A 27,285-nucleotide genomic window follows, 5' to 3' on the forward strand; every position below is an offset into this window, starting at 1 on the left:
GCTTTCTGAAACAAGAAAACACAAATAGAATAATTTAAGTAAAGACACCAAAACTGTGGAAACTGGGAGTTTAAAATCTAAGAATCTAAAGATACACTCGGACACCGTTAACGTCATGTAACCACGTGATTATCAAGCGGCTTTCTTTGTCAGGGTTAAACCCCGTTACTTCCGCTTCCTGGCTAAAATAAGTCGTTTAAATTATTTTTGAATATATTGACCAACACGTTTAAACGACAATTTAAGCTTGATATATTGTTTTAAATGCCGCTTGATGTGTATTATTTTATGCGAACCTATAGTCAGAATGAGGACTCTGTTGCTGTTTTGACCATAATAACTGGTTAGCTAATGCTGGAACTGCTCTGCTAGGCTAGTTTATCTAGGTGGTACTGTAAACATGGCGTGGCTATCAAACCTCAAGTAGTTCAGGTAATTTACTCAACAACAAGGAAACACGTTCACTGCAAGGTAAGAATACTTAGCTGTTGTTGGAAATGCAAAGCCTGAATATTATCTTAGCCACGTGGTTTCATTGAAGTGCTCTGTTATAGTCTATGGCTAAATAAATAAGTTCACGAGTAATAGCTTTTTTTTAAATAACGTGTTCGTTATTGCAAGTATGAAAACAATCTCACCAAGTCATCAGCTCTTTTGTAACTACATTCTTGCTCTGCAGTAAGGTTCTAATGTTCCATACCGTTTGCAAGAGGAAAAACCCTCAAACCCATATTGAGAAAAAACTACGGCATGCGGTTTCCCGGGTATTTTGTTTGAGTAGCTTACTTATAATTAATATAAAAGTCATTGGTAAAGGAAAACCATATGAAACATTTTGATGATATGCTACTTAATAATGACACAAACATGTTTAAACATGTTTCCTATAATTTGTTGTAAGTTATGCCTTTGCCATTAAACTGTTTCTACAACCATTGGCTGTATATACAGTGGTTTCATAAAATATGTAGACATTTAGAAACAGAAATCTTTAATTTGTGTAAGTATTTAGATGACCTAAGGGCAGATACTCTCAAGCTCTGTCTGACTGGATGGTGAGCATCGTCCCATCGTCAGGCCTCCGCAGTGATGTTCAGTGTGGATTAAGTTGGGGGGTTTTAGCTGAACACCTCAATGTTTTGACCCAAAAATCCAATTCTTTCTGTGTCTTTTTAGCTGTATGCTTTTGGTCAGTATTATGTTGAAAAGTAAATTGTTGCTCTAGTAGAAGTTTACAAATTCTTTGAAAGAGGTTTTCTTCAATGATGTGTCTTTGACTGTGTTGATCCGTCCATTAAGTCTCTCTTTCTGTTTCATTTAGAAGCAGTCTATGATGCTCCCAACACCATGTTTCACTAAAGGAATGAAATTAGCCAAGTTATGCAGTGCCAGATTTTTTTTGCCAGACATTGTTGCTGTTTTGCTGTTAGATTTTTATCTGATCATATTGGAGACTAAGGCCCTCTTGCGTGCATGTTTAATTTGAATTTCATGGCTTTTTTGTTCTGACAATGCACTAAACCAAGGTGTGTGCTATGTCACACTATGTCCAGTTAATACGAATTGCATTACGTGGACTCCTTTTAAGTTCTAGGCAAACCTCACTGATAATTAAAGCAATCAGAATGTACCCAATTACAGTCAGGAATTTAACAGCATCCCTAAATTGATGTATAATTTAATACATTACCACACATCCTTTTACAAATACCTCTATTCTCCCATTTTATGCACATGCATTCTTTCAGGTAATACCTTTTCCTCATGTGTACCAAAATATGTCAGTAGGTAGGTAATTCTAAATCGGTGAGGTTCTGCAGTGAACTGCCATTTGGTCCAGTGTGTGTTACCTGCTTGGGTCCAATGTTTCAGAGATTCTAAAAGGGAAGTTGAAATCAGGGTGACCTTTTGTGGAGTATGCACCACATTCAACAAACCAATAATTTAAACATTGCCTAGGCAGCCTTTAGCAGCCTACGCTTTATTGCAAAAAATGCATTATGAAAGAATTAAATTGTATGTTTACTTTCAAAAGTAACTAGCTTTATCTAAATATATGTAACTATTAATGACATTAAAAGCAAGTATTTTCTGGGATTTATTTTTAACAGTTCTGGGAATGGATTCAAGGCAGAGCAGCAGTGAAGACGGCAACTTCATGATGGAGAAAGCAACAACAGAGGAGAACAGTGCCAGTACTAAGGACAATACAATCTACGAAAATGCAGAAACCATAAATGACAATTATTTGGTGCAAAATTTAAGTAAAACTATAACAGATTCCATAAAAAACATCGATGAGCCTCCTGTGGACTGGCTTGAGCCTCTAGAAGAGGATTGCGAAAATGAGGACAATGCCCAAAGCTGGGAGATGGGTGGCACGAAGGATGGAGAGTTAGAGAGTCTAGCTGGAGAGAGTGAGCAAAGTAGCAGTGTAGCTGGCAGTGAGATGAAATTTAAAAGAAGAGGTGATGGTGGTGGTGCAGTGGGGTACGTTAATGTTAATGTAAGCTTGCTTTGCTGTTTATCATTAAATTTTTTTTTAGGATTTGAAGTGTTATGTTACCTGTTCAGTCTTGTATGTTAATTGTTTGTCAATGCTGTTTTAAGGGGAAAGGGACGAAAGCGACGGATTGCAGCAGATGACGACTGGGAGGATTGTCCTGTACTGGGAGAGGGGTGGAAGCGCAAAGTGGTTTTACGCCGTTCTGGTATGAGTATGGGACAAAAAGATGTTTACTACTTAAGGTACATTTATAAAAGATTATAATTATTAAGACAATTAATATTTATTTTAATCTGTACATTCGGTATACCTGCTTTGATTGCTCGCACGGTATGGATATTTTGTATACTGCTATACCATAACATAGTTAATACAACAGCTGTAGGCTTCAATAGGAAGCAAATCATACAATATTGTTCACCTCTAAAAGCGCTATGGAGCGCAGATTAGGTACAGCACACTAGTTAGTCAGGCACCGTTAGCATAACAGTGTTAACAGATGAGAAATGCTTTCTCGAGATGGTGGGAGTTTAATAATTTTTTTGGTTTCTGACACAAACACTGGTTTCTAAAACACTGGCTGTTTTCAAAAAGCAAATTAATTTATAACTTTTATTTAATGTTTTTTTTCTGGATTTGTTTCTGGATGTTTTTTTTTCAGACTGAGGAAAATAAGTATTTGATCCCCTGCTGATTTTGTAAGTTTACCCCCTTACAAAGACTTGAACAGTCTATAATTTTTATGGAAGGTTTATTTTAACAGAGAGAGACAGAATATCAACAAAAAATCCAGAAAAAAAACATTAAATAAAAGTTATAAATTAATTTGTATTTAATTAAGGGAAATAAGTATTTGATCCCCTACCCCCACAGACCGGTTATGTGCACAAAAGGCACACAAATTAGTCTTGTCCCTGTATAAAAGACACCTGTAACAGAATCAGTTTCTTCCATTCAAATCTCTCGACCACCATGGGCAAGACCAAAGAGCTATCAATGGACATCAGGGACAAGATTGTAGACCTGCACAAGGCTGGAATGGGCTACAAGACCATCAGCAAGAAGCTTGGTGAGAAAGAGACCACTGTTGGCGCGATAATTCGAAAATGGAAGAAATACAAGATCACAGTCAATCGCCCTCGCTCTGGAGCTCCATGCCAGATCTCACCTCGTGGGGTAAGAATAATTCTGAGAAAGGTGAGGTCAGTCCAGAATTATACGGGAGGAGCTTGTCTGATCTCAAGGGAGCTGGGAGCAGAGAAATGCTGGATATGACCCCAAGAACACCATCCCCACCGGGCATTTCTTTGCCTCCAAACACGACGAGTGGAGTTGATGCCAAAGAGCTCAATTTTGGTCTCATCTGACCATATCACATTCTCCCAAGCTTTCTCTGAATCATTCAGGTGTTCATTGGCAAACTTCAGACGGGCCTGTACATGAGCCTTCTTGAGCAAAGGGACTTTGCGGGCACTGCAGGATCTCAATCCATTACAGCGAATGTGTTACTAATGGTTTTCTTGGTGACTGTGCTCCCAGCTTCCTTGAGATCATTGACAAGCTCCTCCCGTTTAATTCTGGGCTGACCTCACCTTTCTCAGAATCATTCTTACCCCACGAGGTGAGATCTTGCATGGAGCTCCAAAGCGAGGGCGATTGACTGTGATCTTGTATTTCTTCCATTTTCGAATTATCGCACCAACAGTGGTCTCTTTCTCACCAAGCATCTTGCTGATGGTCTTGTAGCCCATTCCAGCCTTGTGCAGGTCTACAATCTTGTCCCTGACGTCCTTTGATAGCTCTTTGGTCTTGCCCATGGTGGTCGAGAGATTTGAATGGAAGAAACTGATTCTGTTACAGGTGTCTTTTATACAGGGACAGGACTAATTTGTGTGCCTTTTGTGCACATAACCGGTCTGTGGGGGTCAGAATTCTTGCTGGTTGGTAGGGGATCAAATACTTATTTCCCTTAATTAAATACAAATTAATTTATAACTTTTTTTTTATGTTTGTTTTCTGGATTTTTTGTTGATATTCTGTCTCTCTCTGTTAAAATAAACCTTCCCTAAAAATTATAGACTGTTCAAGTTTTTGTAATATATATAAAACAGAAAATGAAAAAGTAGATCAGCTAGCAAGAAGTTAAACAAGAATAAAAACAAGTGCAAAGACAATAAACCTCAAGCTCCCACCCTCTGATATCTTCATTCTAATAACAGCATACATACAAAACCAGGGGTAATCACAGTAGAACTCACTAACCAACTGCATGGTTTTTAATTTTATTTATAAATTTTTTTAGCTTTTTCTCCCGATTTTTAGTGCGTCCAATTTTTACCCAATTGCATTATGCTTCCTCTCTTGGTGCTGACCCCCGCCCCTGATTGAGAAGGGGCTGATACTGCTCACGTCCCTCCCGATACGTGAGCAGTAGCCAACTGCATGTTTTTACCTGCACCAGCCACACCCTGATCAGCATTATTCCTCTACTCTGTACAGACGCCATCACCAGCCTGCAGAGGTCGTAATTGCATCAGTTATGAGGTCCCTTTCCGGCTCCCTAACCCTGTATGAACAACAGCCAAACGTTGTTCATATAGCCGCCCAGCCGGATGGCAGAGCAGAGATTTGATATGATGTATTCGAAATCCCAGCTCTGGTGTGCTAGCATATTTTACCGCTGCGCCACCTGAGCGGCTCTTGCTAACTTTTTTATAGGGTCGATTTTTAATACTTGTAATTTACAAAAAACAATTAAGTATGAATATAGCTATACTGCACCCACAGCCATCATTGTTTTAAATACACAATGAAATAAGCATAAGAATTAACATATACAATGGTACCTTGAAACTCAACTCAAATTTTTTCTTATAAGGATGTATGGGAAACCTGTTAATGCGTTCTGTGGTCCCATGGAGCTGCATATATTTTAGGCTTATATAAAATAAGGAGATTGTTTTTGACACTTATTTACTGAAAATAACAATAATATAACATACAACACTGAAATACGATTGAAAACAGTTAAAACCAATAAAAATACAATAAAACCTGCACTTTACCTTACTACTTCATTGTTTCTTTATGCTGCTTAATTTTGAAGATGCTTGATCTTGGAATACCGTATTCCGTTCAGTTAAGGCGCATTCACATGAGATGCGGCACAATAGCTTTTGTGCTGCTTGTGACTTTATTTCCTATGGAGTGTGGCAGTGCAAAAAGCTTAACGTGACTTATTGTACTAAAATGAGCAAGGAATTTCATTAGTGGAGAGAACTTATGAGCAGTAATAATTAAGAGAGCTTAGTTAATCTTACTGTACCGCTCAAGCCAAGTGCTGAACAAAGCCTCTGTACCACTGTAATAGTAAAATGAAAATAAAAATGAATTTAAAATGAAGTAAAAAAAAAAAAAAAAGTAATTTTACTTATTAGACTTTTAATTATTGAACTTATTATATATTGTATTAATATTGTACTTTAATATAAGTGACACTTGATTTTGTCAACCCACTCACACCACTCTCTAATGCTCTTAATCTCTGTAATATCTTTAAGCCCTCAAGGAGATCGAGTGAGAAGTAGGATTGAACTGCTCAAATTCTTTGGAAATGCAATGGACCTTACCAAGTTTGACTACAAGTTGGGACAATTTGTAGATGGTAAACTTCCAAAGAGGAGTGCAAAGGTGATAACTTACATTTCTGTCTGTTATTGCAGTACAGGCTAAAAGTATGTCAGTACGGCAATGGAAATGGTGGTTTTAAAGGTATTATTCAATTAAGTCCATTTGCCAGAGACCAAAAAGTTGTGATGTGCACATATTACGGAAGACCATTACACATAGGACTTCCCAGCTCTGCCATGCAACCACTGTTGGGCCCTTAAGCAAAGGCCCTTAAGCTGGGATACGCAAAGAAAGAATTTCGTTGTACTGTACATTTGTACAAAGCATTCTATTCTATCAATCATGACTTTAAAACAAAGGAATGTTCATGTGTGATTTGGTTTGTAAAACAAATTTAAAAGCTAAAATTCACACAAAATTGAAAGTTAGAGTTGCAGACTTCCTCACCGTTTTCAAGATTTGGCCAAAAGTGTATGGACAACTCTCCTAATTAATGAATTTTGCACTAGCTATTAGTAGTAAAATTAAAAGTAAAATTTTAGACCATGCTAACTGTCATAGTTGGACAGCCAACTGCTGAAGCATGTAGCACATACTTTGGACTCTATTTTTATTTGCCTCTGAAAGCATCATCAAAAGAAGAACTTTCCATTAGGGTTCCAAAGGCTAAGCTGTGTACAGGCCTAAGATCACTATGCACAATACCAAGTGTCAGCTAAAAGTGGAAGTAAAGCATTCCTTTACTGGACTCCGGAGCAGTGCAACATGTAGCATTCTCCTGGTCACTTATCCTAGGTTTGGTGGATGCAAGAAGAATGTTACCGTTGAAGTCATAAGTTTACCATTCATTGGTCAGAAAATTTACACTATATTTAAGAATTAAGTGTTAGAACACTATAGACAATGATTTATTTCAGCTTTTATTTTATTTTTTTATCATATTTCCAGTGGCTCAGATATTTACATACAAATAGTAAGTGTTTGGTAGCGTTGCCTTTAAATTGTGTAACTTGCCTTAAATGGTTTGGGTAACCATTCCATTGCTGGAATTTTGGCCCAGTCCCTCTGCCCTTCTGACAAAACTGGAATAGCTCTCTTGAATATACCAGACCTGTGGAGGGCCATCATTCTTTTTTTAATGTTTTGGCTGATTTAACATGGTGCCATGGTACACTTCCAATTAACTCAAATGATGTCAATCAGAAGCTTCTAAAGCAGTGGTGATATTTTTTAATTTTTTTCAATTTTCCTGTTTAAAAGCACAGTCAATATGGTGTATGTAAACCTCTGGCCCACTGGAATTTTGATATAGTGAATTATAAGTGAAATAATTTGTAAACATTTGTTGGAACAAATTGCTTGTTGTGTACAAAGTACATTAAACTTGCTTTAACTATAGTTTGTTGACATGACATCTGTTGAGGGGATAAATAATTAAGTTTTAATAACTTCATTCTAAGTGCATGTAAACTTATGAATTCAGCTGACTTGGAGGCGGTTATAGTCATTGGGGGACAACACTATAATAAGGGTCGTAGATTTAAAACTGTATTTCCCAGGCGGCACAATGCCTCTGTGGGTTCTCCCTGTGTCTGTGAGAAAAACGGAGCCCTCGAAGGAAACCTGCACACAGTCCAAAGGCATGTAATTTAGGTGAATTAGATATTAAAAAATGTCTGTGGTGGTGTTTGACATTTAACTTCACCTTGACCATGTGCATCCCAAATACCTGTCCTGTCAGGAATGTAAACCAAAGTGTAAAACAACAATAAAATCCTGTAAAAACTGTATGTCTAACAAGCTTATTAAGATGTACTCAATACCAAAACACTTTTGGCCATACAATTTATTTTATGTTTATAAACATTATGTCTTGAATTATGTTTATATTTACACTGTAATATATGTAATATAACACTGTAAAGTTTTGCATATAGGGTATGTAAATTGGGCACAAATGTACATTTACATATTGAATGAGCACAACTAATTGAATAATAAATAGCATGTAGGCCATTGGACTAAATGAAGTGATAGATTTGTGTAACTGTGTATGAATTATGGATCTTTTAGATCTGGGTTCTAAGTAATGTCCCCTCTTTCTGTTTTCAATGTAGAGAAGGAGGAAGGAGCACTCCTCCCCAGTGGACTGTGGTTTCTCATCTGAATCCAGCTTTCAAAATGAGACCGCAGATCCTCATGACAGAACATACAGTCCAGGGCCTCCCTTTAACCTTAATCCTGTTTCGCATCGGAGCAAGTCCCTAGGCCAAAAGGATGGCTTGTTTTACCAGTCCCCCAGTCAGGCTCTTGTACGCCCATCACACACAGCTAAGGCCATTCTTGGGTATGCTACCTCCAGATCATTTCTATATATACTTTTCTGGTTGTGACTTGAGTATATTGTCTTTTTTCCTACAATAGAGTTTACACAAATTTTTTTCTCTTGTAGAATCTGCATAAGATGTAGAAACTCATTTACAGGTCTTAAGGGTCAAGCTGTGTGTGACACATGCAGTGAAGCGTGCAATGTCTGTAAGTAAATAAAACGTAGGCTTAATCGCTAGTGAAATTGAGTAACCAGTTTAGAGTTTGGACAGTTAAAATGGTATATTCCTAGCTGTTGTATGTCTGTGAGTAACTTAATTAATTTACTTGTTGTCTGTTGTTTAGCTGAAGATGACCGGATAATTACCTCTAAAAAAGTAAGTAATAGAATGGTAGTAATTTGTTTAAGTAATTAAATATTTTTTGAAAACCAAAAGTAAGCTTAAACTCTTTTTGTTAGTGGCTTCCCTGTGGGGTTTGCCATGTCTGCCAGCTCACAGATGACCGTGGGGTGTGTGCCAGCTGTAAGAGTGGAACGTTTAACCTTTAAAATTAGAGACCTAGTGTTGGTCCCTGTCAAAATAGCATAAATAACATAAATTGTTATTTTGTAATTAAAGCATTTCGTGACAAAAAGTATTTACAGAATGTAATTGGTAGCCAATTTGGAGATGATAGAATAGAACTAATATGCTCAAACTTTCTAGTTAGCACTCAAGCTGCTGCATTTTGAACCAACTAAAGCTTGTTTATAGATTTTCAAAAAATCCAGTGAGAAAGTCATTGCAATAACCTGTTTGGCACAGAGCATACCAATGATTAAGCATTTCAGGTGTTATTTTCAATTATTTTCTGGTTATTTTTGCTTCTCACCGACTCAGCCTTTAATGGATACTGCTTTTGTACCAAATCATGATTACAATCACCTGTTCGAAATCACACACGCACACTCTCCACATATAAAGTCAGCCAGCTGTATCACTTTCAGCACTCATATACAAGAGTAGCTATGACTGGACCATGCTTACGGTCAACAACTCTGGTCTTATTATTCAAGCACGTTCAAGTATATATTAGCTAAAGTTTTAGGCAGATGTGTAAAAATGCTGCAAAGTAAGAATTCTTTGAAAAATAGAACTGTAAATAATTATTTTTTTGTCAATTAGCAAAATGCAAAGTGAATAAACAAAAGTAAAATCAAATCAATGTTTGGTGTGACCACCCTTTGCTACACACAGCCATCATAAAGAACTACTGATACTCCATGTTAAGTGTGTTTATCCTGCATTCTACATTGCATTTTATTATTTTATTTAATTTATACTGGTTGAACCATACTATACTAATTTAGTAGTTGGCTAGACTTTCAACTTAGGTTTAGTTGGTGTGAAATCTGATACTAAATGTCTTGCTTTTTTAATTGTTGGTGTTAAATGACAGTGTTATAGCAAAACCGCTTTTTTACTGTATACATTTAAACGTTTTTGTAATCCTCAGACAACAGACAGAAGCTTGTCAGAACGGTCTATTAACACAGATTTCAAGGTATACAAATCTTTCATGCTTAGATTTAACCCATTTTCTGTATTATATTAAAATATAGTTGTGTTATGTATTATTTAGTTTTGAAATTTTTAACTTTTAATTTTTAACAGGGTTCTCTTTTTCCCCCCAGCCACTAGTGCTAGGTGTTAAGGCACATGTGTTACACTCAAGGCCCGCTGGCCAAATCTGGCCCGCCACATCATTTTATGTGCCCCGCGAGAGCTTAAAATGATTGTCTTAAAATACACTGTAAAATCGTACATAAACTGCATCTCCCACCATGCATGCTGATTTGGTGACCCGCAAAGTGACCACATCCCGCCACTAGATGGCAGTGTTTCCACATCAGCGTTTAACTGACGTAATAATCCCAAAATATTCAAGAAGAGAAAAAGCAGAAGCAAAGTAATTTAATGAAAGATGGGAAGGTGAATACACGTTTTTGCTTCAAGAAGAAAAACTGGTAAGTCTCTTATGAGGTAAAGGAGTACAATATACATGTAGATATATTTTATAAATACACAGTATAAATTTGGCATTTTGACACCAAACACAGAATTTAACCTTCAAGAAAAACAACAAATTGTCCAAGACTTAAAAGGTGGACTGCAGTCACAGCAGGATACGTTACAATTGCCCCTTTGAGGCCCACCATAATGCTGATGTGGACCTCTGTGACAATGAGTTTGACACCCCTGTGTTAAGGAATCCCAGGTGATGCTCACTAACAAGATTAAACATTGTGTATTACATTTTTAATAATTGAATCTCTAATAAATGTGTTTTCCACAGTACAGTGACTCAGATGAACATTCACCATTTTTTGAAGAAGATGATGAGGTAATATTTTTGCTCCACAAAAGATCTGAGGATCTGATCTTTTACATCTTGCTTTACGACAACTATACAAATAAATTTGACTTAAATTGATCTTTCATAGGGAGTTGTCACTTGGCCATCATGCTGTCTGTGGCTCAGACCCAAATGTTAAAGCTTTACAGTGTATCACAAAAGTGAGTACACCCCTCACATTTCTGCAAATATTTCATTATATCTTTTCATGGGACAACACTATAGACATGAAACTTGGATATAACTTAGAGTAGTCAGTGTTCAGCTTGTATAGCAGTGTAGATTTACTGTCTTCTGAAAATAACTCAACACACAGCCATTAATGTCTAAATAGCTGGCAACATAAGTGAGTACACCCCACAGTGAACATGTCCAAATTGTGCCCAAATGTGTCGTTGTCCCTCCCTGGTGTCATGTGTCAAGGTCCCAGGTGTAAATGGGGAGCAGGGCTGTTAAATTTGGTGTTTTGGGTACAATTCTCTCATACTGGCCACTGGATATTCAACATGGCACCTCATGGCAAAGAACTCTCTGAGGATGTGAGAAATAGAATTGTTGCTCTCCACAAAGATGGCCTGGGCTATAAGAAGATTGCTAACACCCTGAAACTGAGCTACAGCATGGTGGCCAAGGTCATACAGCGGTTTTCCAGGACAGGTTCCACTCGGAACAGGCTTCGCCAGGGTCGACCAAAGAAGTTGAGTCCACGTGTTCGGCGTCATATCCAGAGGTTGGCTTTAAAAAATAGACACATGAGTGCTGCCCTCATTGCTGCAGAGGTTGTAGATGTGGGAGGTCAGCCTGTCAGTGCTCAGACCATACGCCGCACACTGCATCAACTCGGTCTGCATGGTCGTCATCCCAGAAGGAAGCTGACGCACAAGAAAGCCAGCAAACAGTTTGCTGAAGACAAGCAGTCCAAGAACATGGATTACTGGAATGCCTTGTGGTCTGACGAGACCAAGATAAACTTGTTTGGCTCAGATGGTGTCCAGCATGTGTGGCGGCGCCCTGGTGAGAAGTACCAAGACAACTGTATCTTGCCTACAGTCAAGCATGGTGGTGGTAGCATCATGGTCTTGGGCTGCATGAGTGTTGCTGGCACTGGGAAGCTGCAGTTCATTGAGGGAAACATGAATTCCAACATGTACTGTGACATTCTGAAACAGAGCATGATCCCCTCCCTTCGAAAACTGAACCTGTGGCGCATCCTCAAGTGGAAGGTGGAGGAGTTCAAGGTGTCTAACATCCACCAGCTCCGTGATGTCATCATGGAGGAGTGGAAGAGGATTCAGGTAGCAACCTGTGCAGCTCTGGTGAATTCCATGCCCAGGAGGTTTAAGGCAGTGCTGGATAATAATGGTGGTCACACAAAATATTGACACTTTGGGCACAATTTGGACATGTTCACTGTGGGGTGTACTCACTTATGTTGCCAGCCATTTAGACATTAATGGCTGTGTGTTGAGTTATTTTCAGAAGACAGTAAATCTACACTGCTATACAAGTTGTACACTGACTACTGTAAGTTATATCCAAGTTTTATTTCTATAGTGTTGTCCCATGAAAAGATATAATAAAATATTTGCAGAAATGTGAGGGGTGTACTCACTTTTGTGATACACTGTATATTACAAATAGGGCCCTACTAAATTCACGGAAAAAATTTTCTTAATTTAGTTTTTCGTTTCATTAAATTACACTCATAAATTGAATTTTAGAATAAATGGAAGCAACAGTACACCACATAGCCTACCTTACTGGTTGAATGTAAACCTAGAACTCATATTAAAATTCTTGTCTGTTTTGACACACACCCCTCTGCGTCCACAGAATTGAGACGTATTGGGAGTTTTTAAACTCAGTTAGCCGAGTAGTGTAGCTTTTTTTTATATAAATTATTTAAATTGATTTAAATCTGTTGCTTAAAGTCATTATTTTGTAGCCACTTATCTTCTAATATAGTTCTAACATGTTTGGGTCACTTTCTTTTTGTAAAATGAACCTCTTATCAACTAGATGTACAGTCGAGCCGGAAAGTCTGCACACCCCTTTCACCTTCTCCACGTTTCATTACATTACAGACTGATTCTATAATAGATTGAGTTCATTTTTCTACGCTAAGGGTGTGTACAGATATGTAACCCCCAAATAAACGATTTTTGTCAGTAAAAATAAAACATATTTTCTAAACCCTGTTTTCACTTCATACTTATTGGTGATTGTGTGTAGATGTTTGAGGCAAAAAAAGAACTGAGTCTATTATAGAATGAGTCCGTAACGTAATAAAACGTGGAGAAGTTGAAAGGGGAATGCAGACTTTCCGGCTTGACTGTAGACGAGAGTGTAGTGCATGACGCTGACAGATCCTGACCGGTTACCAGAGCATTTAGCAGTCTGTGTAAGTTACCAATTCTGGAACCAGCAAACTGGCATAGATTGTCATGTCTATATGGTTCAACTAATGATTTCAAATCCTCTTTCGATTTCAAGGCCTCTAGTTTTGCCATTAAGCAATCACTTACTTACAGTCACTCACCTTGTGAAACCAGCAGTTTGGAAGTTTTCTCAGTTAAAACTGAGGCTTGCTTACTTCAAACAGTGTCTCAAACTTAAACTTTTCTTGTGATGCTGTTGTGAACATCTATACTTCAAAGATTATTACATTTATTATATGCTTCAGCATAGCTTTCAGTTGAAATTGAAATTACTTTGACAGTTTTTGGTAACCTTAATTTCTTTTCCCTTCTGGCAGTTAACTGCTTACCTTGGTACATGTTTCCATTATTCACTGGACTTAATTCCGGTTTTACTGATATTCAAGCAGTTTATGTTCCAAAACTGGAAATATTCACTCCCCTCTTTGCTTGTGGGGATTCGGGCTAGAATAAGCCCTTAGCCCTCTGAAGGCTGCTTGTGAGATGTAAATGAATGAGGCACCTCATTTGCGCCCTGCACAGCGCTTTGACCCTGACTTCATATAGACGGGAGGTTGGAGTGGCCTGCTCCAGTCATTTGGCTGGTCAAGACGTGCCGAGGTTGCCAAGGGTCAAACAAACATTGATACCACCTGGAGACTCGAGTATACCTTGGTACCTTTCACCTTTGTATTCCTGGTGCACAACCACTGAAGGTCCAGGGCTCTGCTTTTTCCCTTAAGGGTGGGAAGAAAGTGTGAAGAATCCTAAACCAATTTAGAAACACAGATTCTAAACCAAACCGTAAATGATGCTTCATTGACCACACAAACAATCCAGATCTATCTACTGGACCAGTTCTTAGCAACATTAACAACAACTGGCCAAGATTTGTCCTCAATAAGTCTAAACTGAAAGACTTTCCCCTAAGTAGGTTATTGCTTTTTGTGCTTCAAAAGGGCATCAAAGTTGAATATAAAGTGCAAGGTAACAGTCTGCAAAGCATAACTTTTTTCTGGCATCAACACAAAAGCCCCTTTGCGTCAAATCTTAAACTGCAGTAAGAGATGCAGAGAACAAATGAATAAAACAGATTGAAAGAACCTGAAGGCATGGAAGAAGATAAAGAAATCACAAGCAAACTATCTCCACAAGATGTGACAAACGAAATAGGCAAAAAAAAAAATACATTATATATTTACTGTATTTTGTTTAATCTACAGACTGGGCAGCACGGTAGCTAAGTGGGTAGCACTGTCGCCTCACAGCAAGAAGGTCCTGGGTTCGATCCCCAGGTGGGGTGGTCTGGGTACTTTCTGTGTGGAGTTTGCATGTTCTCCCCGTGTCTGCGTGGGTTTATTCCGGGTACTCCGGTTTCCTCCCACAGTCCAAAGACATGCAAGTGAGGTAAACTGGAGATGCTAAATTGTCCATGACTGTGTTCGATATAACCTTGTGTGAACTGATGAACCTTGTGTAATGAGTAACTACGTTCCTGTCATGAATGTAACTAAAGTGTAAAACATGATGTTAAAATCCTAATAAACAAACAAACAAATCTACAGACCTCACATGGATCCACGGCAATAAGCCCCAAAAAATTTACGCTACCCCCATAAAAGACCCAAATCCACAAAAAATGAAATCCTTAGCCACTTGGATTTCCTCCACGCACCAAAAGACAAGCAGCGGTAAATTAACAAAGAAAAACTGCACACAAAATCAGACCATGGAAAAGACGTTGAGAGACATGGCCATCATAGAAGTAGAAGTATAGCACCCAGAAACAAGCAAAAAAGAAACGATCACAAATGGAGGGAGGAGAAAAAAACAGGAAAATATTCTGGGTTTTTTTTTTTTTTTTTTTTTATTATTAAAAAATTTTTAATTACCAGAGCCCCAACACAATGGACAATAAACACTTGTTTTAGACAAACCACTGATTCACATGGCCACAGTTCCAGTGTTGGTTTGTCACTTTAGCTTTATCCCAAATCTCAAAATTCCTTCTGCAACTATATATGATTCATATGAGGTAATGCAGTTTATTTTCAAGTGCTATTTAGTATGTAACTTTGAAGTGATAATGTTAATGACTACTATTAAACTATTACTATAATTTACTATTACATTACAGTAGACCCTTGACTTATGAATTTAATTGGTTCCGAAGGTCTGTTCTTAAGTCGAAATGTTCGTTAGTTAAACCTATTTTTCCCATAAGAAATAATGTAAATAGAATTAATCTGTGCCAGACCTCCCAAACCACCACTTTACCTAACCTCTCAAATGTCTTTTTTGTTATAAATACAAGTATATTTTCCCTTAAATCTTAAATTATAGAATAGACATTCCTGTAATAAACAATAATAAACAACAATACACAGTAGTACTGTACATAAAACACAAATCACATTTCAGTACAATATGTGTGTTTACTATACACCATAATACATTTCCTTCTTTTTTTTAATAAAATGTATCTACCAGAAACAATAAAAACTCATAAATCTCTATTACTTCCTACTTTATTTCGATAGTGTTGTATATTGTAGGTGTAATTGCATGAAAGAAAGAATACTTTACTGGGCCGAAATCCTTCTTCTCTCTCACTCACTGTCCCCTCTGTCTGATACACAGTGACAGTCTCGTGTTTCGCAAATTTCGGTTCGTAATCCGAAATTTGTTCGTACCTTAACTTGAAAAAGATCGTTCGTAACCCTAAATGTTTGTATGGTAAACCGTTCGTAACCCAAGGGTCCACTGTATTTGCCTTTAAAACCTAGGTTTTTACTCATTTTTAAAAATTAAACATTTCTTTCTGACTCTTTGGGTAATGTGATGAACTATTTAACAAAAAAAATAAAACAAATAACATTAAATATTTGCTAAATTTTTATATATACTTATAAACAGAGCCGTTCCTCTTTCTGTCTAAATGGCAATCCACAGGAGTTACTTCAGAAGAACCATTGCCCTTGTGGGAGTTGTAAAGGCTGCATGTCTAAATTCGATTGTGGAACCTGTGATTACTGTATAGACAAGCCCAAGTTTGGTGGAAGTAATAAGAAGAGACACATATGTCGTCGACGACAGTGTGTCAGAGAAGCCAAGGTAGGCCTTTGTTTCTAAACTGTTCTTTCATTTATTTTTTTAATAAGAAAAATGATTTGTAGTCCTTCTTGCCTCTATTTGAAAAGGTAATTGCTACTAAATTAACCAGTTAACCAAAACTGGCTTAATTTCATTAGCTACATTCAGGCACTGCAAGACCTGTTGAGTTTAAACATAATTTAAACTTGTCTGTCAATGTGAACATGGCCAAAAAGTTTTAAAAAGCAGTATATGAAGCCACATTTGGAGGAGATTCAAATACAGAAACAAAAGTCATTGAAATCTAGGGTTCAACAGGGGTGAAAGTACACAGTAAAGACTGTTTAAAATAGGCTGAAGTTGTGTAACGCTAGAGATGACCTAATCTAAGGTTTGCAAAAGACCATGAAAATTGGTCTGTAGGAGACTTAGTAAGTCAATCTCTAGCTGCGTCCGGAATCGCATACTTACAGAGTACGTACTAGATTGGAGGAAGTATGCACTACTCGGCCGGTAAAAAAGTACGTACTTTCAGTACAGAAGTATGCAGTATGCACACAACACCGCTACGTACTACATGCGCCATCTTGCCAACGTCAGGTGATGACGTAAGGATGTGATGACATAATATCACCATAGTTACAGACTCATTACAAACCCCACTCGCCAAAATTTTGGATATTTATTGTGTTTTTGTTATTTATTCGTCTTTAAAATGTTTTATTTTATTTATCTTACTTACACTTGTGAACAGAGGACTCCGTTTTCCGCTGTCTTTCTTGTTTCTTATTCCGCTTTGATTCATTATGGGATACATTAGCGGACCGCAAGTGTGCATTGCTTGCATACTCAAACATGGCTGCCCAATAAGTAGGTCATACGGGTACTTCTCGCGTACCTCTTTATTTATTCTATGTATTCGGACATACTAACCGCTCTCGCGAGTATGGAAGTATGCGATTCCGGACGCAGCTTCTGAGTTAAATTTTCAGCTTGGTTGTCTAATGGTCAGATGACCTACAAGTCACAGTGTCTTGCATTCCTTGGGAAAGTTGGTGGAGAATTGATGATTATGTAGGGGTGCTTGAATCTGGCAGATTTGTCTTTGTCAGAGCAAAAGTAAGTTTGGAAAACCTTGTACATGACGATTTATGTGTCCTACATACCGTTCCCCAGCTCTGGAACAGAGGACCACCAAACCAAGACTTATGTTCAGTCCAATCTCTAGACCTGAATTCCATTGAAAACCTTTTAAATGTTATTAAGAGGAACATTAAGCCTAGCTGCTTGAATTTTTTCACCAGAAGAGGCACCCAACAGCAATGTGGTGGAGAGCAGGCCAGAACGCATGATAAAATTAATCTTAACTTTTCTTTGCATTATTTATATTTGCATTTAAACCAGTTTTCATTATCTGCAAATAAATAACCCAAAAACCAATATATTGTGGGTTTAAATCCCAGCTATGCTATGCAGCCGTTGTTGGGCCCTTGAGCAAGACCCTGAACCTTTAGGGGCAGTGTACAATGGCTGCCCTGTGATATAAGAATAAAGAATTGCATTGTACTATTAATGTGTATACGTATATATGACAAATACCGGCATTTCATCTGCCCTAGATGATCCTTTTTATATTATTATACAGATATACAGTTGCTAAATGTAGCCGATCTGTTGTTCTGTACACTTTTTGTTGTTCTGTTCACTTGTTGTTCTGTCTTTTTTACAATGCACTTCGTGAGTTAATGTTCCTCACATTTTATCAGTAGACACTTACTGAGTCTAACAAAGTGTTTTAAGTACTAATTTGTAAAACAGAATGTTCTGCTTTTCAGTCTGGGACTGACAGATCAAGACTACGTAATTCTTACAGCAATAAGAAAATCCCTCGAGACAACAGTCAAAATTGGGAGTTTGAGGTATCTGACAATGAAGCTGAGCTGGAAAGGAGAAAGAAGTCTTCAGCTGTTGCTGCACGTCAACTGGAAAAAAACAAGTTTGGAAGATCTTATTACAATAGGCAGGTATGTTAGTCTGGTGAATAGAAACGCAGAGAATTGTACTTTGCTGGTCTGCTGGTTATTTTGTGCAGGATGGACCTCTTGTAAAAACAAATTTTAACTTGAGCAGGTGCATTTCTATGAGTGGCCACATTTGTCAGTATAAATTGCACATTAAAGCAATTGCCTGAAGTATGATTGATCAAGCAGTGTATTTATTAGGGTCACTGTCTTGTACATTAGTATACCAAACAAACAAAACAAAAAATGTCGTCATCAAAGTTCAAATCATTAAATGAACACACAAAAAATCCTCTTTGTTTACAAAACATATAATTTTACTTTTACACAATTGGCTGTGTGTGTTTCTGTACTGCACACATTTTGAAGGGGACGTGTGACAGTTGTGACCCTCCTCCAAGAGTGGAGGTCTGCAGCAGTAGAGGCAAATTACAATCTGGTAATTGAGGACAACTAGAGGAAAGTAATTGGGGGAAAGTAACACTGAACAAAATAGGAGGTTCATGTAAACAGCCCAGTGATTAAAGAACAGACACAGTCATGTAGGTTATTTGGAAAGTCTTAGAAAATAAATACAATACTGTGGTCAGAGCTTGCTTTCAGTGGAGCATTCAGTGCTTCACTTTTGGAAGTCAAACCTTCTGGATAAAACCACCGTTTATTTATTTATTTTTCCTAAAGTTGATTGTCAAATAATTTTCGAAGAAAATTTGCTTGAAAATAGATACTTTATTTATCCTGATAGAGTATTGATGTACAAAATAATACTTTTGCTTTTGTAGGGGTTGGAAACTGCAGTTTGTCAACTTGTACCTGAGGATGAAGTTTTGCAAAAGAATGATACACAGTCATGCTTCCCAGGCACTGAACAACATTTAGATGAGGACATTATCACACCAGCGGTAAGCAAAAAACACACAGAAAAAGTGTATAGAATGTGCAAGCTAGTTCAGTGTTGTGAAATAAAATGTTGGGTTGTAGTAATACTAGTGTTGAGTTGTAGTAATACTTATCAGGTAAAATTTATAGCATTTTGACAGTTGACACTGTCTCAATGCAACTTCACAGATTCCAGCTCCAAAAACCCCTTATACGGAATCTGAGTGCATCAATAACTAGAAAAAATTGTAAATACTATGTGAAGAAAATTAGATCATAAATCTGCAACCTGACATGGATCCATCCTCTTTGGGTGGCCTAGAGGATTTTTACATGAATTATATTAAGTAAATAGATACTAGACTGGTCAATTGATTGATGAAAACTAATATTTCGCTGGATAATGACATTTTTGCCAGGCTTGGGAGACCTGATGACTACTTGGGTCATCAAAGGGATGTGTTCCATTAAAGGGAACTACAGAAACAAGTTAGAATTAAAGGTTGCTAACTTGCTAAGTGTACTTAAAAGTACAAAGTAGAGTATATGCTTAATACTGGTAACTCCCATCCTGCATGGGAGGGTGTAAAATACATGAAGGGGATGAAGTCCTGAATAACAAGTCTGATCTTATGATGCAAATACTTTGTGTGACTTTTTTTTATATTGTATCCAGCTTCAGATGGGTAATATAATATAAAATATAGCCTTAGAGCATCTACAACATATAGCCTTAATAGGCTAGAGCATCTACAACATTGATCCTGACCTAATATGTTGGTTGATAGATTTTTTTTACTGCAAGTTCACAATGTGTTAAGGTTAATGGTGTCTTTTCAAATGTTCTTTTCTTCTCCTCTGGATCACCCCAGGTCCTCTCACCTTTTTGTGTTGTACACATGAATACCAAAGCCAATATGCGAGGCATAATATTATTAATATGCAGATGATTCTGTGGTAGTGTCTCCCCATTAGTTATGACTATGGTCATCTTTCTAGAAGTAATCAATGACCAGGTTGTTGAGCTTGTTTACTAACTCAAAAATCTGGGCACATGTGTAGAAAAGTTTATCAGTGTTATTTGAATTTCATTTTGGACTTTGTAGTTTTAATGTTGACAAGTCAGTCTTGGTTTAGTTTAGATTAGTTTACCAACATGCAGGACAAACAGATTCAATAATTAATTTGTCCTGGCCTCCATTTGACTTGTAAATAACTCAGTGTGATTGTGTAGTCATTGTCATTCAGTTTCGTTATGCCACCTTGCCCAAATCCCAGACATATGAAGAATACAGGAGATTTTTGTCTCATAAAGTACTCAACCATTATTTTAATCATTTTTGGAGGGACGTCCAGTTCTTGGTATTGTCACTGTTGTGCCATGTTTTGACCACTTGTTAATGACAGTCTTTACTGTGTTCCACGGTTTAAGTAATGCCTTGATCCATTTCAACAATAAGATCCCGTTGATGCTTTTTAAGCTCTTTACGAACCATGGCTTTTGCTATAACATGCAAATGTCAGTAAAATCCTACTAGAACAGCTAAACTTTATATGGGGTTAATCAAAGTCACTTTAATTGATGGCAGGTGTGTACTGACTACTATTTAACATGTTTGAATGTAATTGGTTCATTTTGAACACAGCCAGATCCTCAATTATGAGAAGATGTGCACACTTATGCAACTGTATTATTTAGATTTATTTAGATCGGCTGATTGTTCAGGCATGGATACTCTTTTATCTCCTCCCCGAGGGCACAAGGTTATACAATGTGTGGCAGGGATGAAAGGTTTCCCTGATGATGCTGCGTGCTCTGCGCACACAGCATTGGTTGTGAAGATCTCCAGTGGTAGGGAGCTATGTGCTAAGTGGTCATTACCACCCTTTGTAGGGTTGGGCAGTACGCTCTTGATGGTGCACTGGTAAACGTTTGTGAGGATCTGAGAAGACAAATGGTACGGACCAGTCTATGGTTGGTGTAGCAATCGGCACTTGGCATCACCCTGGTATGGTGTATGTCCTTCAAGTCACGCTGTCGAGTCAGGATGTAATCCAAAAGGTGCCAGTGTTTGGATCGGGGATGCCTCCAAGTTGTCTTGAATCTGTCTTTCTGCTGGAACAAGGTGTTTGTGATGAACAGCTCATGCTCTGAGCAAAACTCCAATAGCAAGCAAAACTATATCCATTATAGTTTGCCAATGACTCCTTTCCATACTTCTTAACTCTCGTCCCACTCTTGCATTAAAGTCTTCTAGTATCAGGACTTTGTCTCTTGAATCGACTTGCTGGAGGAGGTTGTGCAGATCGCGATAGAAGGCCTCTTTTACTCCAGCATCAGCTTGAAGGGTAGGAGCATAAATGCTGATAAGGGTGGCAAATCCATTTTCCTGGATTGGAAGTCGTAGAGACATACAGTAGTGTGTCAGCATTTTTCTTTAAAAACTCAAAAAATCTATCTATAAACTGAAAATGTTTGAGGTTTCACTTTACTTTAAATTACTGAACTAATATTTAGTGGCATAACAATTGTTTCCGAGATCTGTGTTGCATGGAGTCGACCAACTTCTGGCACGTCTGACCAGGTATTCCAGTCCAGGATGATTAGACGACATTCCACAGTTCTTCTGCAATTTTGGGTTTTGCCTCAAAAAAACGCTTTTTACATATCAGCCCACAAGTTCTCTCTGGGATTGAAGTCAGGGGATTGGGCTGGTCACTCTATTACCTCAATCTTGTTTGTCTGTAACCAAGATGTTTTGGGTCATTGTCATGTTAAAACACCCATTTTAAGGGCATTTCTTCTTCGACATAGGGCAACATGATCTCCTCAAGTATTCTGATATATTTAAACTGATCCATGATCCCTCGTATGTGATAAATAGGTGTAACACCATGGTATGAAAAACATCCTCATATCATAGTTTTGTACCACCATGCTTTACTGTCTTCACAGTGTACTTTGGCTCGAATTCAGTGCTCGAGGGTCCTCTGACATACTGTCTATGGCCACTTGACCCAAAAAGAACAATTTTGCTTTCACCAGTCCACAAAATGTTGAGCCATTTCTCTTTGGACCAGTCAATGTGTTCTTTGGGAAATTTGAACCCATTCAGGACATGTCTTTTTCTTAAGAACGGGACTTTGCAAGGAGTTCTTGCTGGTAAATTGGCTTCACTTAATCATCTTCTGTACTCACTGGGAACTTCAGATGTTCCTTGATCTTTCTGGAGGTGATCACTGGCTGAACCTTTGCCATTCTGGCTATTCTTTGATCCATTCAAACAGTAGTTCCACGCTTCCTTCTGCATCTTTCAGGTTTTGGTTGTCACTTTAAGGCATTTGAGATCATTTTAGCTGAGCAGCCTATCATTTGCTGCACTTCTCTGTATGTTTTTTCCCTCTAAAATCTACTTTTTAATCAAAGTACGCTGTTCATCAGAACAATGTCTGGAACAACCCATTTTACCCAGTATTTCAGAAGGAAATGCGCTATGACCAACCTGTGCAACATTTGCCACCCTCCTACCTTAAATAAGGGCCAAAATTGACACCCATTCTTCTGCAGAATGAATGACTTCACCAATTGAACTCCTCACTGCTATTATTTTGAACAACCCCCTCTTAATCAATGCTTCGATTACTCAGAATGAACGGCATGCATGTCCTAATTGTTGGGTTTGTTTTGTTTTCAATACTCTACTACACTTTCAAGTAAATTTTTTGCTATGTACAAATAGCATTTCTACTAAAAACATTGATTTATCAAGTTAATGGTGTTGGACTGCTATTTTTTTGAACACCACTGTAAGACGATCTGAGTGACTGACTGGCAAGCTGTGTAATCTGCTGGCAATGGAGGTCTTGATCATGAAGCCAACACCAGAAAGACAATGCTCTTCCTTTGTCTTTCCTGACCAGTACAGTGTGTAGCCAACACCATGCTCTGTGAGTGATCCCTGGTCTGCAAAATGAACTTCGCTGACAGCAGCAATGTCTATGTTCAGCCTGGCGATTTCTTTGGCAACTAGCGCTGAACGTCTCTGAGGGCGATCTGATGGTACTTTTTTAGTCTCCCCAAAAAGTATTGACAGGGTTGTGCCTTAAACAAAAAAGAGGTGTTGAATATTTGTGGGCACCCAAGAACTTGAAACTGATGACACATTTCAAAATGATTGTGTGTGTGCAGCCTAATTCTTGGTAGTCCACAATTAGCCCTTTGGTCTTTTTGGTGTCAAGGGAAAGGTTATTAGTGAAACACCACAATACTGAATCTCTTACCTGATACCTGACTACTGTGGTGTCATCTATAAACTTGATAATTATGTTTGATATGCAAACACAGTTTTGGGTAAACTGGGAGATGAGTATAGGCCCAGCAGACAGGTAACTGTGACAGATAACTATGATTAGTTTCTAGCCTACTGGGGATGACGGTGTTAAGTACAGAGCCAAAGTCAATGAACAGCATCCGGGTGTAGCTGTTTTTACTGTCCAGGAGGGAAAGGGAAGAATGAAGGGCAGTAAAAATGGCGTCATTAGTCAATCTGTTTGGACGGCATGGTTTGCATGTTCTCCCCGTTTCTGCGTGGGTTTCCTCCCACAGTCCAAAGACATGCAAGTGAGGTGATAGTCAGTGTCCATGACTGTGTTTAACCTTAAGACCAAGTCATTAAACATGTTGCAGTTAAACTTAAAATTGAAAAAAATTAGCTACCTGGGTAGCGCCGTTGCCTCACAACGAGAAGGTCCTGAATTTGATTTCCAGGTTGAGCAGCCCGGGTCCTTTCTGAGTATAATTTGTATGTTCTCCCTCTGTCTGTGTGGGTTTTATCCAGGAGCTCTGATTACCTCCACAGTCCAACAACATGACAATAGCCCGTGATGATGTCTGACATTGAGTTTGAACTGACAAAGCATGTGTAACCTAACTACCTGTTCTGTCATACAGTGTATCACAAAAGTGAGTACACCCCTCACATTTCTGCAAATATTTCATTATATCTTTTCATGGGACAACACTATAGACATGAAACTGAGACATGCTTGTCTTCAGCAAACTGTTTGCGGGTTTTCTTGTGCGTCAGCTTCCTTCTGGGATGACGACCATGCAGACCGAGTTGATGCAGTGTGCGGTGTATGGTCTGAGCACTGACAGGCTGACCTCCCACGTCTTCAACCTCTGCAGCAATGCTGGCAGCACTCATGTGTCTATTTTTTAAAGCCAACCTCTGGATATGACGCCGAACACGTGGACTCAACTTCTTTGGTCGACCCTGGCGAAGCCTGTTCCGAGTGGAACCTGTCCTGGAAAACCGCTGTATGACCTTGGCCACCATGCTGTAGCTCAGTTTCAGGGTGTTAGCAATCTTCTTATAGCCCAGGCCATCTTTGTGGAGAGCAACAATTCTATTTCTCACATCCTCAGAGAGTTCTTTGCCATGAGGTGCCATGTTGAATATCCAGTGGCCAGTATGAGAGAATTGTACCCAAAACACCAAATTTAACAGCCCTGCTCCCCATTTACACCTGGGACCTTGACACATGACACCAGGGAGGGACAACGACACATTTGGGCACAATTTGGACATGTTCACTGTGGGGTGTACTCACTTATGTTGCCAGCTATTTAGACATTAATGGCTGTGTGTTGAGTTATTTTCAGAAGACAGTAAATCTACACTGCTATACAAGCTGTACACTGACTACTCTAAGTTATATCCAAGTTTCATGTCTATAGTGTTGTCCCATGAAAAGATATAATGAAATATTTGCAGAAATGTGAGGGGTGTACTCACTTCTGTGATACACTGTAAATGTAACCAATGTGTGATGTTAAAATCCTAAGAAACAAACATTGCCTTCAAACAACCAATTTAAAAAGAGCAGGTTTTCAGTGGTACTAACAAAAAGGTTTTTTGGCAATATTACATATGCATACTGCACATATTACAAATGGATGGCTGCAGAAGAAGAGGTCATGGGTACTGGACTGACTTGCCTGCAGTCCTAACCTGTCCTCAGAAGCGAATGTGTGGAGAAAAAAAGGTGACAATGACAACTCCATACTGTTGCACAACTTGAGACATGTTTGCAGGAAGAATGGGACAAAATAACACCTGAAACACTTTATTGTTTGGTATCCTTGGTGCCAAAACGTATTTTGAGTGTTGTAAGGAGGAATGGCAACAAAGTGGTAAATGCTGTACTGTCCCAACTTTTTTGAAATGTGAAGCAAGCCTGAAATGAAGTTGACCAGACAAAACATGAAATATTTTGGGTTTTTACTGTCTGCAGTGAAATAAAAGTAAATGTAAGAAACACTTCATTTATTTATTATTGCATTTTCTATATTGTCCCAACTTTTTTATTTGGGTTTGTAGTTTCATCTGCATGAAAGTGGAAATTGATGTCATGTTTATGAATAATCTTTACGAAAGGTGGCATTTAACATGCAAAATACATACATATTTCCAGATCAAGAACAAGAAATGTGTCCTTTTGACTTTTTGTTGCTGTGAAAATTTAACTTGCATGGATTTTTACTCTTTATGCTTTGTATTTGTTCTTTCACATTGGTTAGTTTTTAAATCCCATAGGAATTTACTTATCCAGTAATAAGGTCACATGTTTTTTTTAATTTTTAGATCACTCAGCTTTTTAGTCTGGGGGATGAAGACAGTGCTGACAGCGGCCTGGACCTGGAGCTTCTCGAACTTCTGACATCCCTGCGTGAGGCTGTGCTTCCTGTGCTGTGGTGTGCTTTGCTGATTGAGGGTCCACGCTTACAGCTTCTTCAGTGCTCCAAGCTCTCAGCCATGGCAGACACAATAGTACAGATTGAGCCAAGCTTTCGCTACCACATCAGTGTACAGGGTCAGCCTTTGTTGCCCACTCACATGCTGTACCACGCACACCCAACCCACCTTACCTCTGTGACTCAAGTCACCACCCTGCTGGAAGACTTGGAGCGCTACTCAGTGTGCAGAGGTTTCAGGAGGGAGGCTCCTTTTGAAGCTGAACCCATTATCCAGGTGCGGGCAGCTACCTGTGAGTTCTTAGTGGAACCAGAGGCTGTACGGTGTGCCAGGTGCAAGAGCACACAACAGAAATTGTGATCACATGCACACGCTCATAACTGGGTTCTTGCATAACTTACAAGATGTACTTACATCTTGTACAACTCACCTCTACCTGCTCAGATCAGTGTTTTAAGAATATTGTATAAGGTAATATATTAGACAAACAGTCATTAAAAACACCTTTTTTACTTGTCTACTGTGCTACAAAAGAGGTCTATAAACTGGAGTGCTATTTTTTAGCACTGTTGTATAAATGAGCCTTAATGACTAGACAATTTCAGAATGTTTGTCTAACCTTTTTCATATAAACACTTGTAAGAAAAACTTAATTGATCCTTCATAGATTATTATGTTCAAAAACTTTTTGCAGAAATAGCTGTTGGCTGGACTGTAACAGATGGTGAATTTTACTTTTTTTTGACTGAGAAAAATCTCTTTCTTGAATTAGGTCACTTAAAAATACAACTAAAAATGCAGTACAGACAGGACCTATACAGTAAATTACATTAAGCATATACTGAAGTTACACATACAGGTGTTGTTAATTCATGCTGGCATTAAATACATATTGTAGTGTCCTATTGTTTTTCATAATTTTGTTGATTGTACTCTTCTCAGGGCTACGATTTTAGAATTCAAAGGGTATGACATACACTGCAACACTGATGCAGGTGATGCAGATACATTTTCATGTTACAGGGAGTGGAAAAAGAGACAGTAAAGCATTTTCATATATATATATATATAGATAGAGCGAGAGAGAGAGAGAGAGACTTGTATATATGGACTTTCATTAGATGTACATTTTGTGGCTAGTGAAATTGAACGTTGTTAATTGAATTTGGTTAACTGGTTTCTTTAGTAACTAAGGGGGCAATCACAGGGTGATTTGAATACATTTTATTTTCAATAAATGGAATGATCATTTAAAA

General features: G+C 38.2%; 1 protein-coding gene across 2 annotated transcripts; it reads left to right on the forward strand.

Annotated features, from left to right (window-relative positions):
• The first annotated feature begins 295 nt into the window (after nucleotides 1-295).
• On the forward strand, nucleotides 296-27,285 carry mbd1b (methyl-CpG binding domain protein 1b). 2 transcript variants are annotated; one of them, XM_062986960.1, is made up of 13 exons: nucleotides 296-471; nucleotides 2,112-2,490; nucleotides 2,611-2,748; nucleotides 6,067-6,196; nucleotides 8,254-8,483; nucleotides 8,589-8,671; nucleotides 8,810-8,841; nucleotides 9,962-10,009; nucleotides 10,802-10,849; nucleotides 16,231-16,392; nucleotides 18,207-18,395; nucleotides 19,175-19,294; nucleotides 25,919-27,285. In XM_062986960.1, exons 2-13 carry the CDS (start codon nucleotides 2,120-2,122, stop codon nucleotides 26,387-26,389), a joined length of 2,022 nt encoding a protein of 673 aa, XP_062843030.1. In that variant the 5' UTR covers nucleotides 296-471; nucleotides 2,112-2,119; the 3' UTR covers nucleotides 26,390-27,285. The 2 variants fall into 2 exon arrangements, with proteins under 2 accessions (XP_062843030.1, XP_062843031.1); XM_062986961.1 differs by lacking the exon at nucleotides 296-471 and having other exon boundaries at nucleotides 2,397-2,506.

Source organism: Trichomycterus rosablanca, chromosome 24 (assembly GCF_030014385.1).
Source record: "Trichomycterus rosablanca isolate fTriRos1 chromosome 24, fTriRos1.hap1, whole genome shotgun sequence".
Lineage (NCBI taxonomy): Eukaryota > Metazoa > Chordata > Actinopteri > Siluriformes > Trichomycteridae > Trichomycterus > Trichomycterus rosablanca.

Coding starts and splice junctions, on each gene's coding strand:
- mbd1b (XM_062986960.1), top strand. CDS start 2,120: ATGGATTCAAGGCAGAGCAGCAGTGAAGACGGCAACTTCATGATGGAG. Junction 18,396..19,174: donor GATCTTATTACAATAGGCAG/GTATGTTAGTCT, acceptor TTGCTTTTGTAG/GGGTTGGAAACTGCAGTTTG. Junction 19,295..25,918: donor AGGACATTATCACACCAGCG/GTAAGCAAAAAA, acceptor TTTAATTTTTAG/ATCACTCAGCTTTTTAGTCT.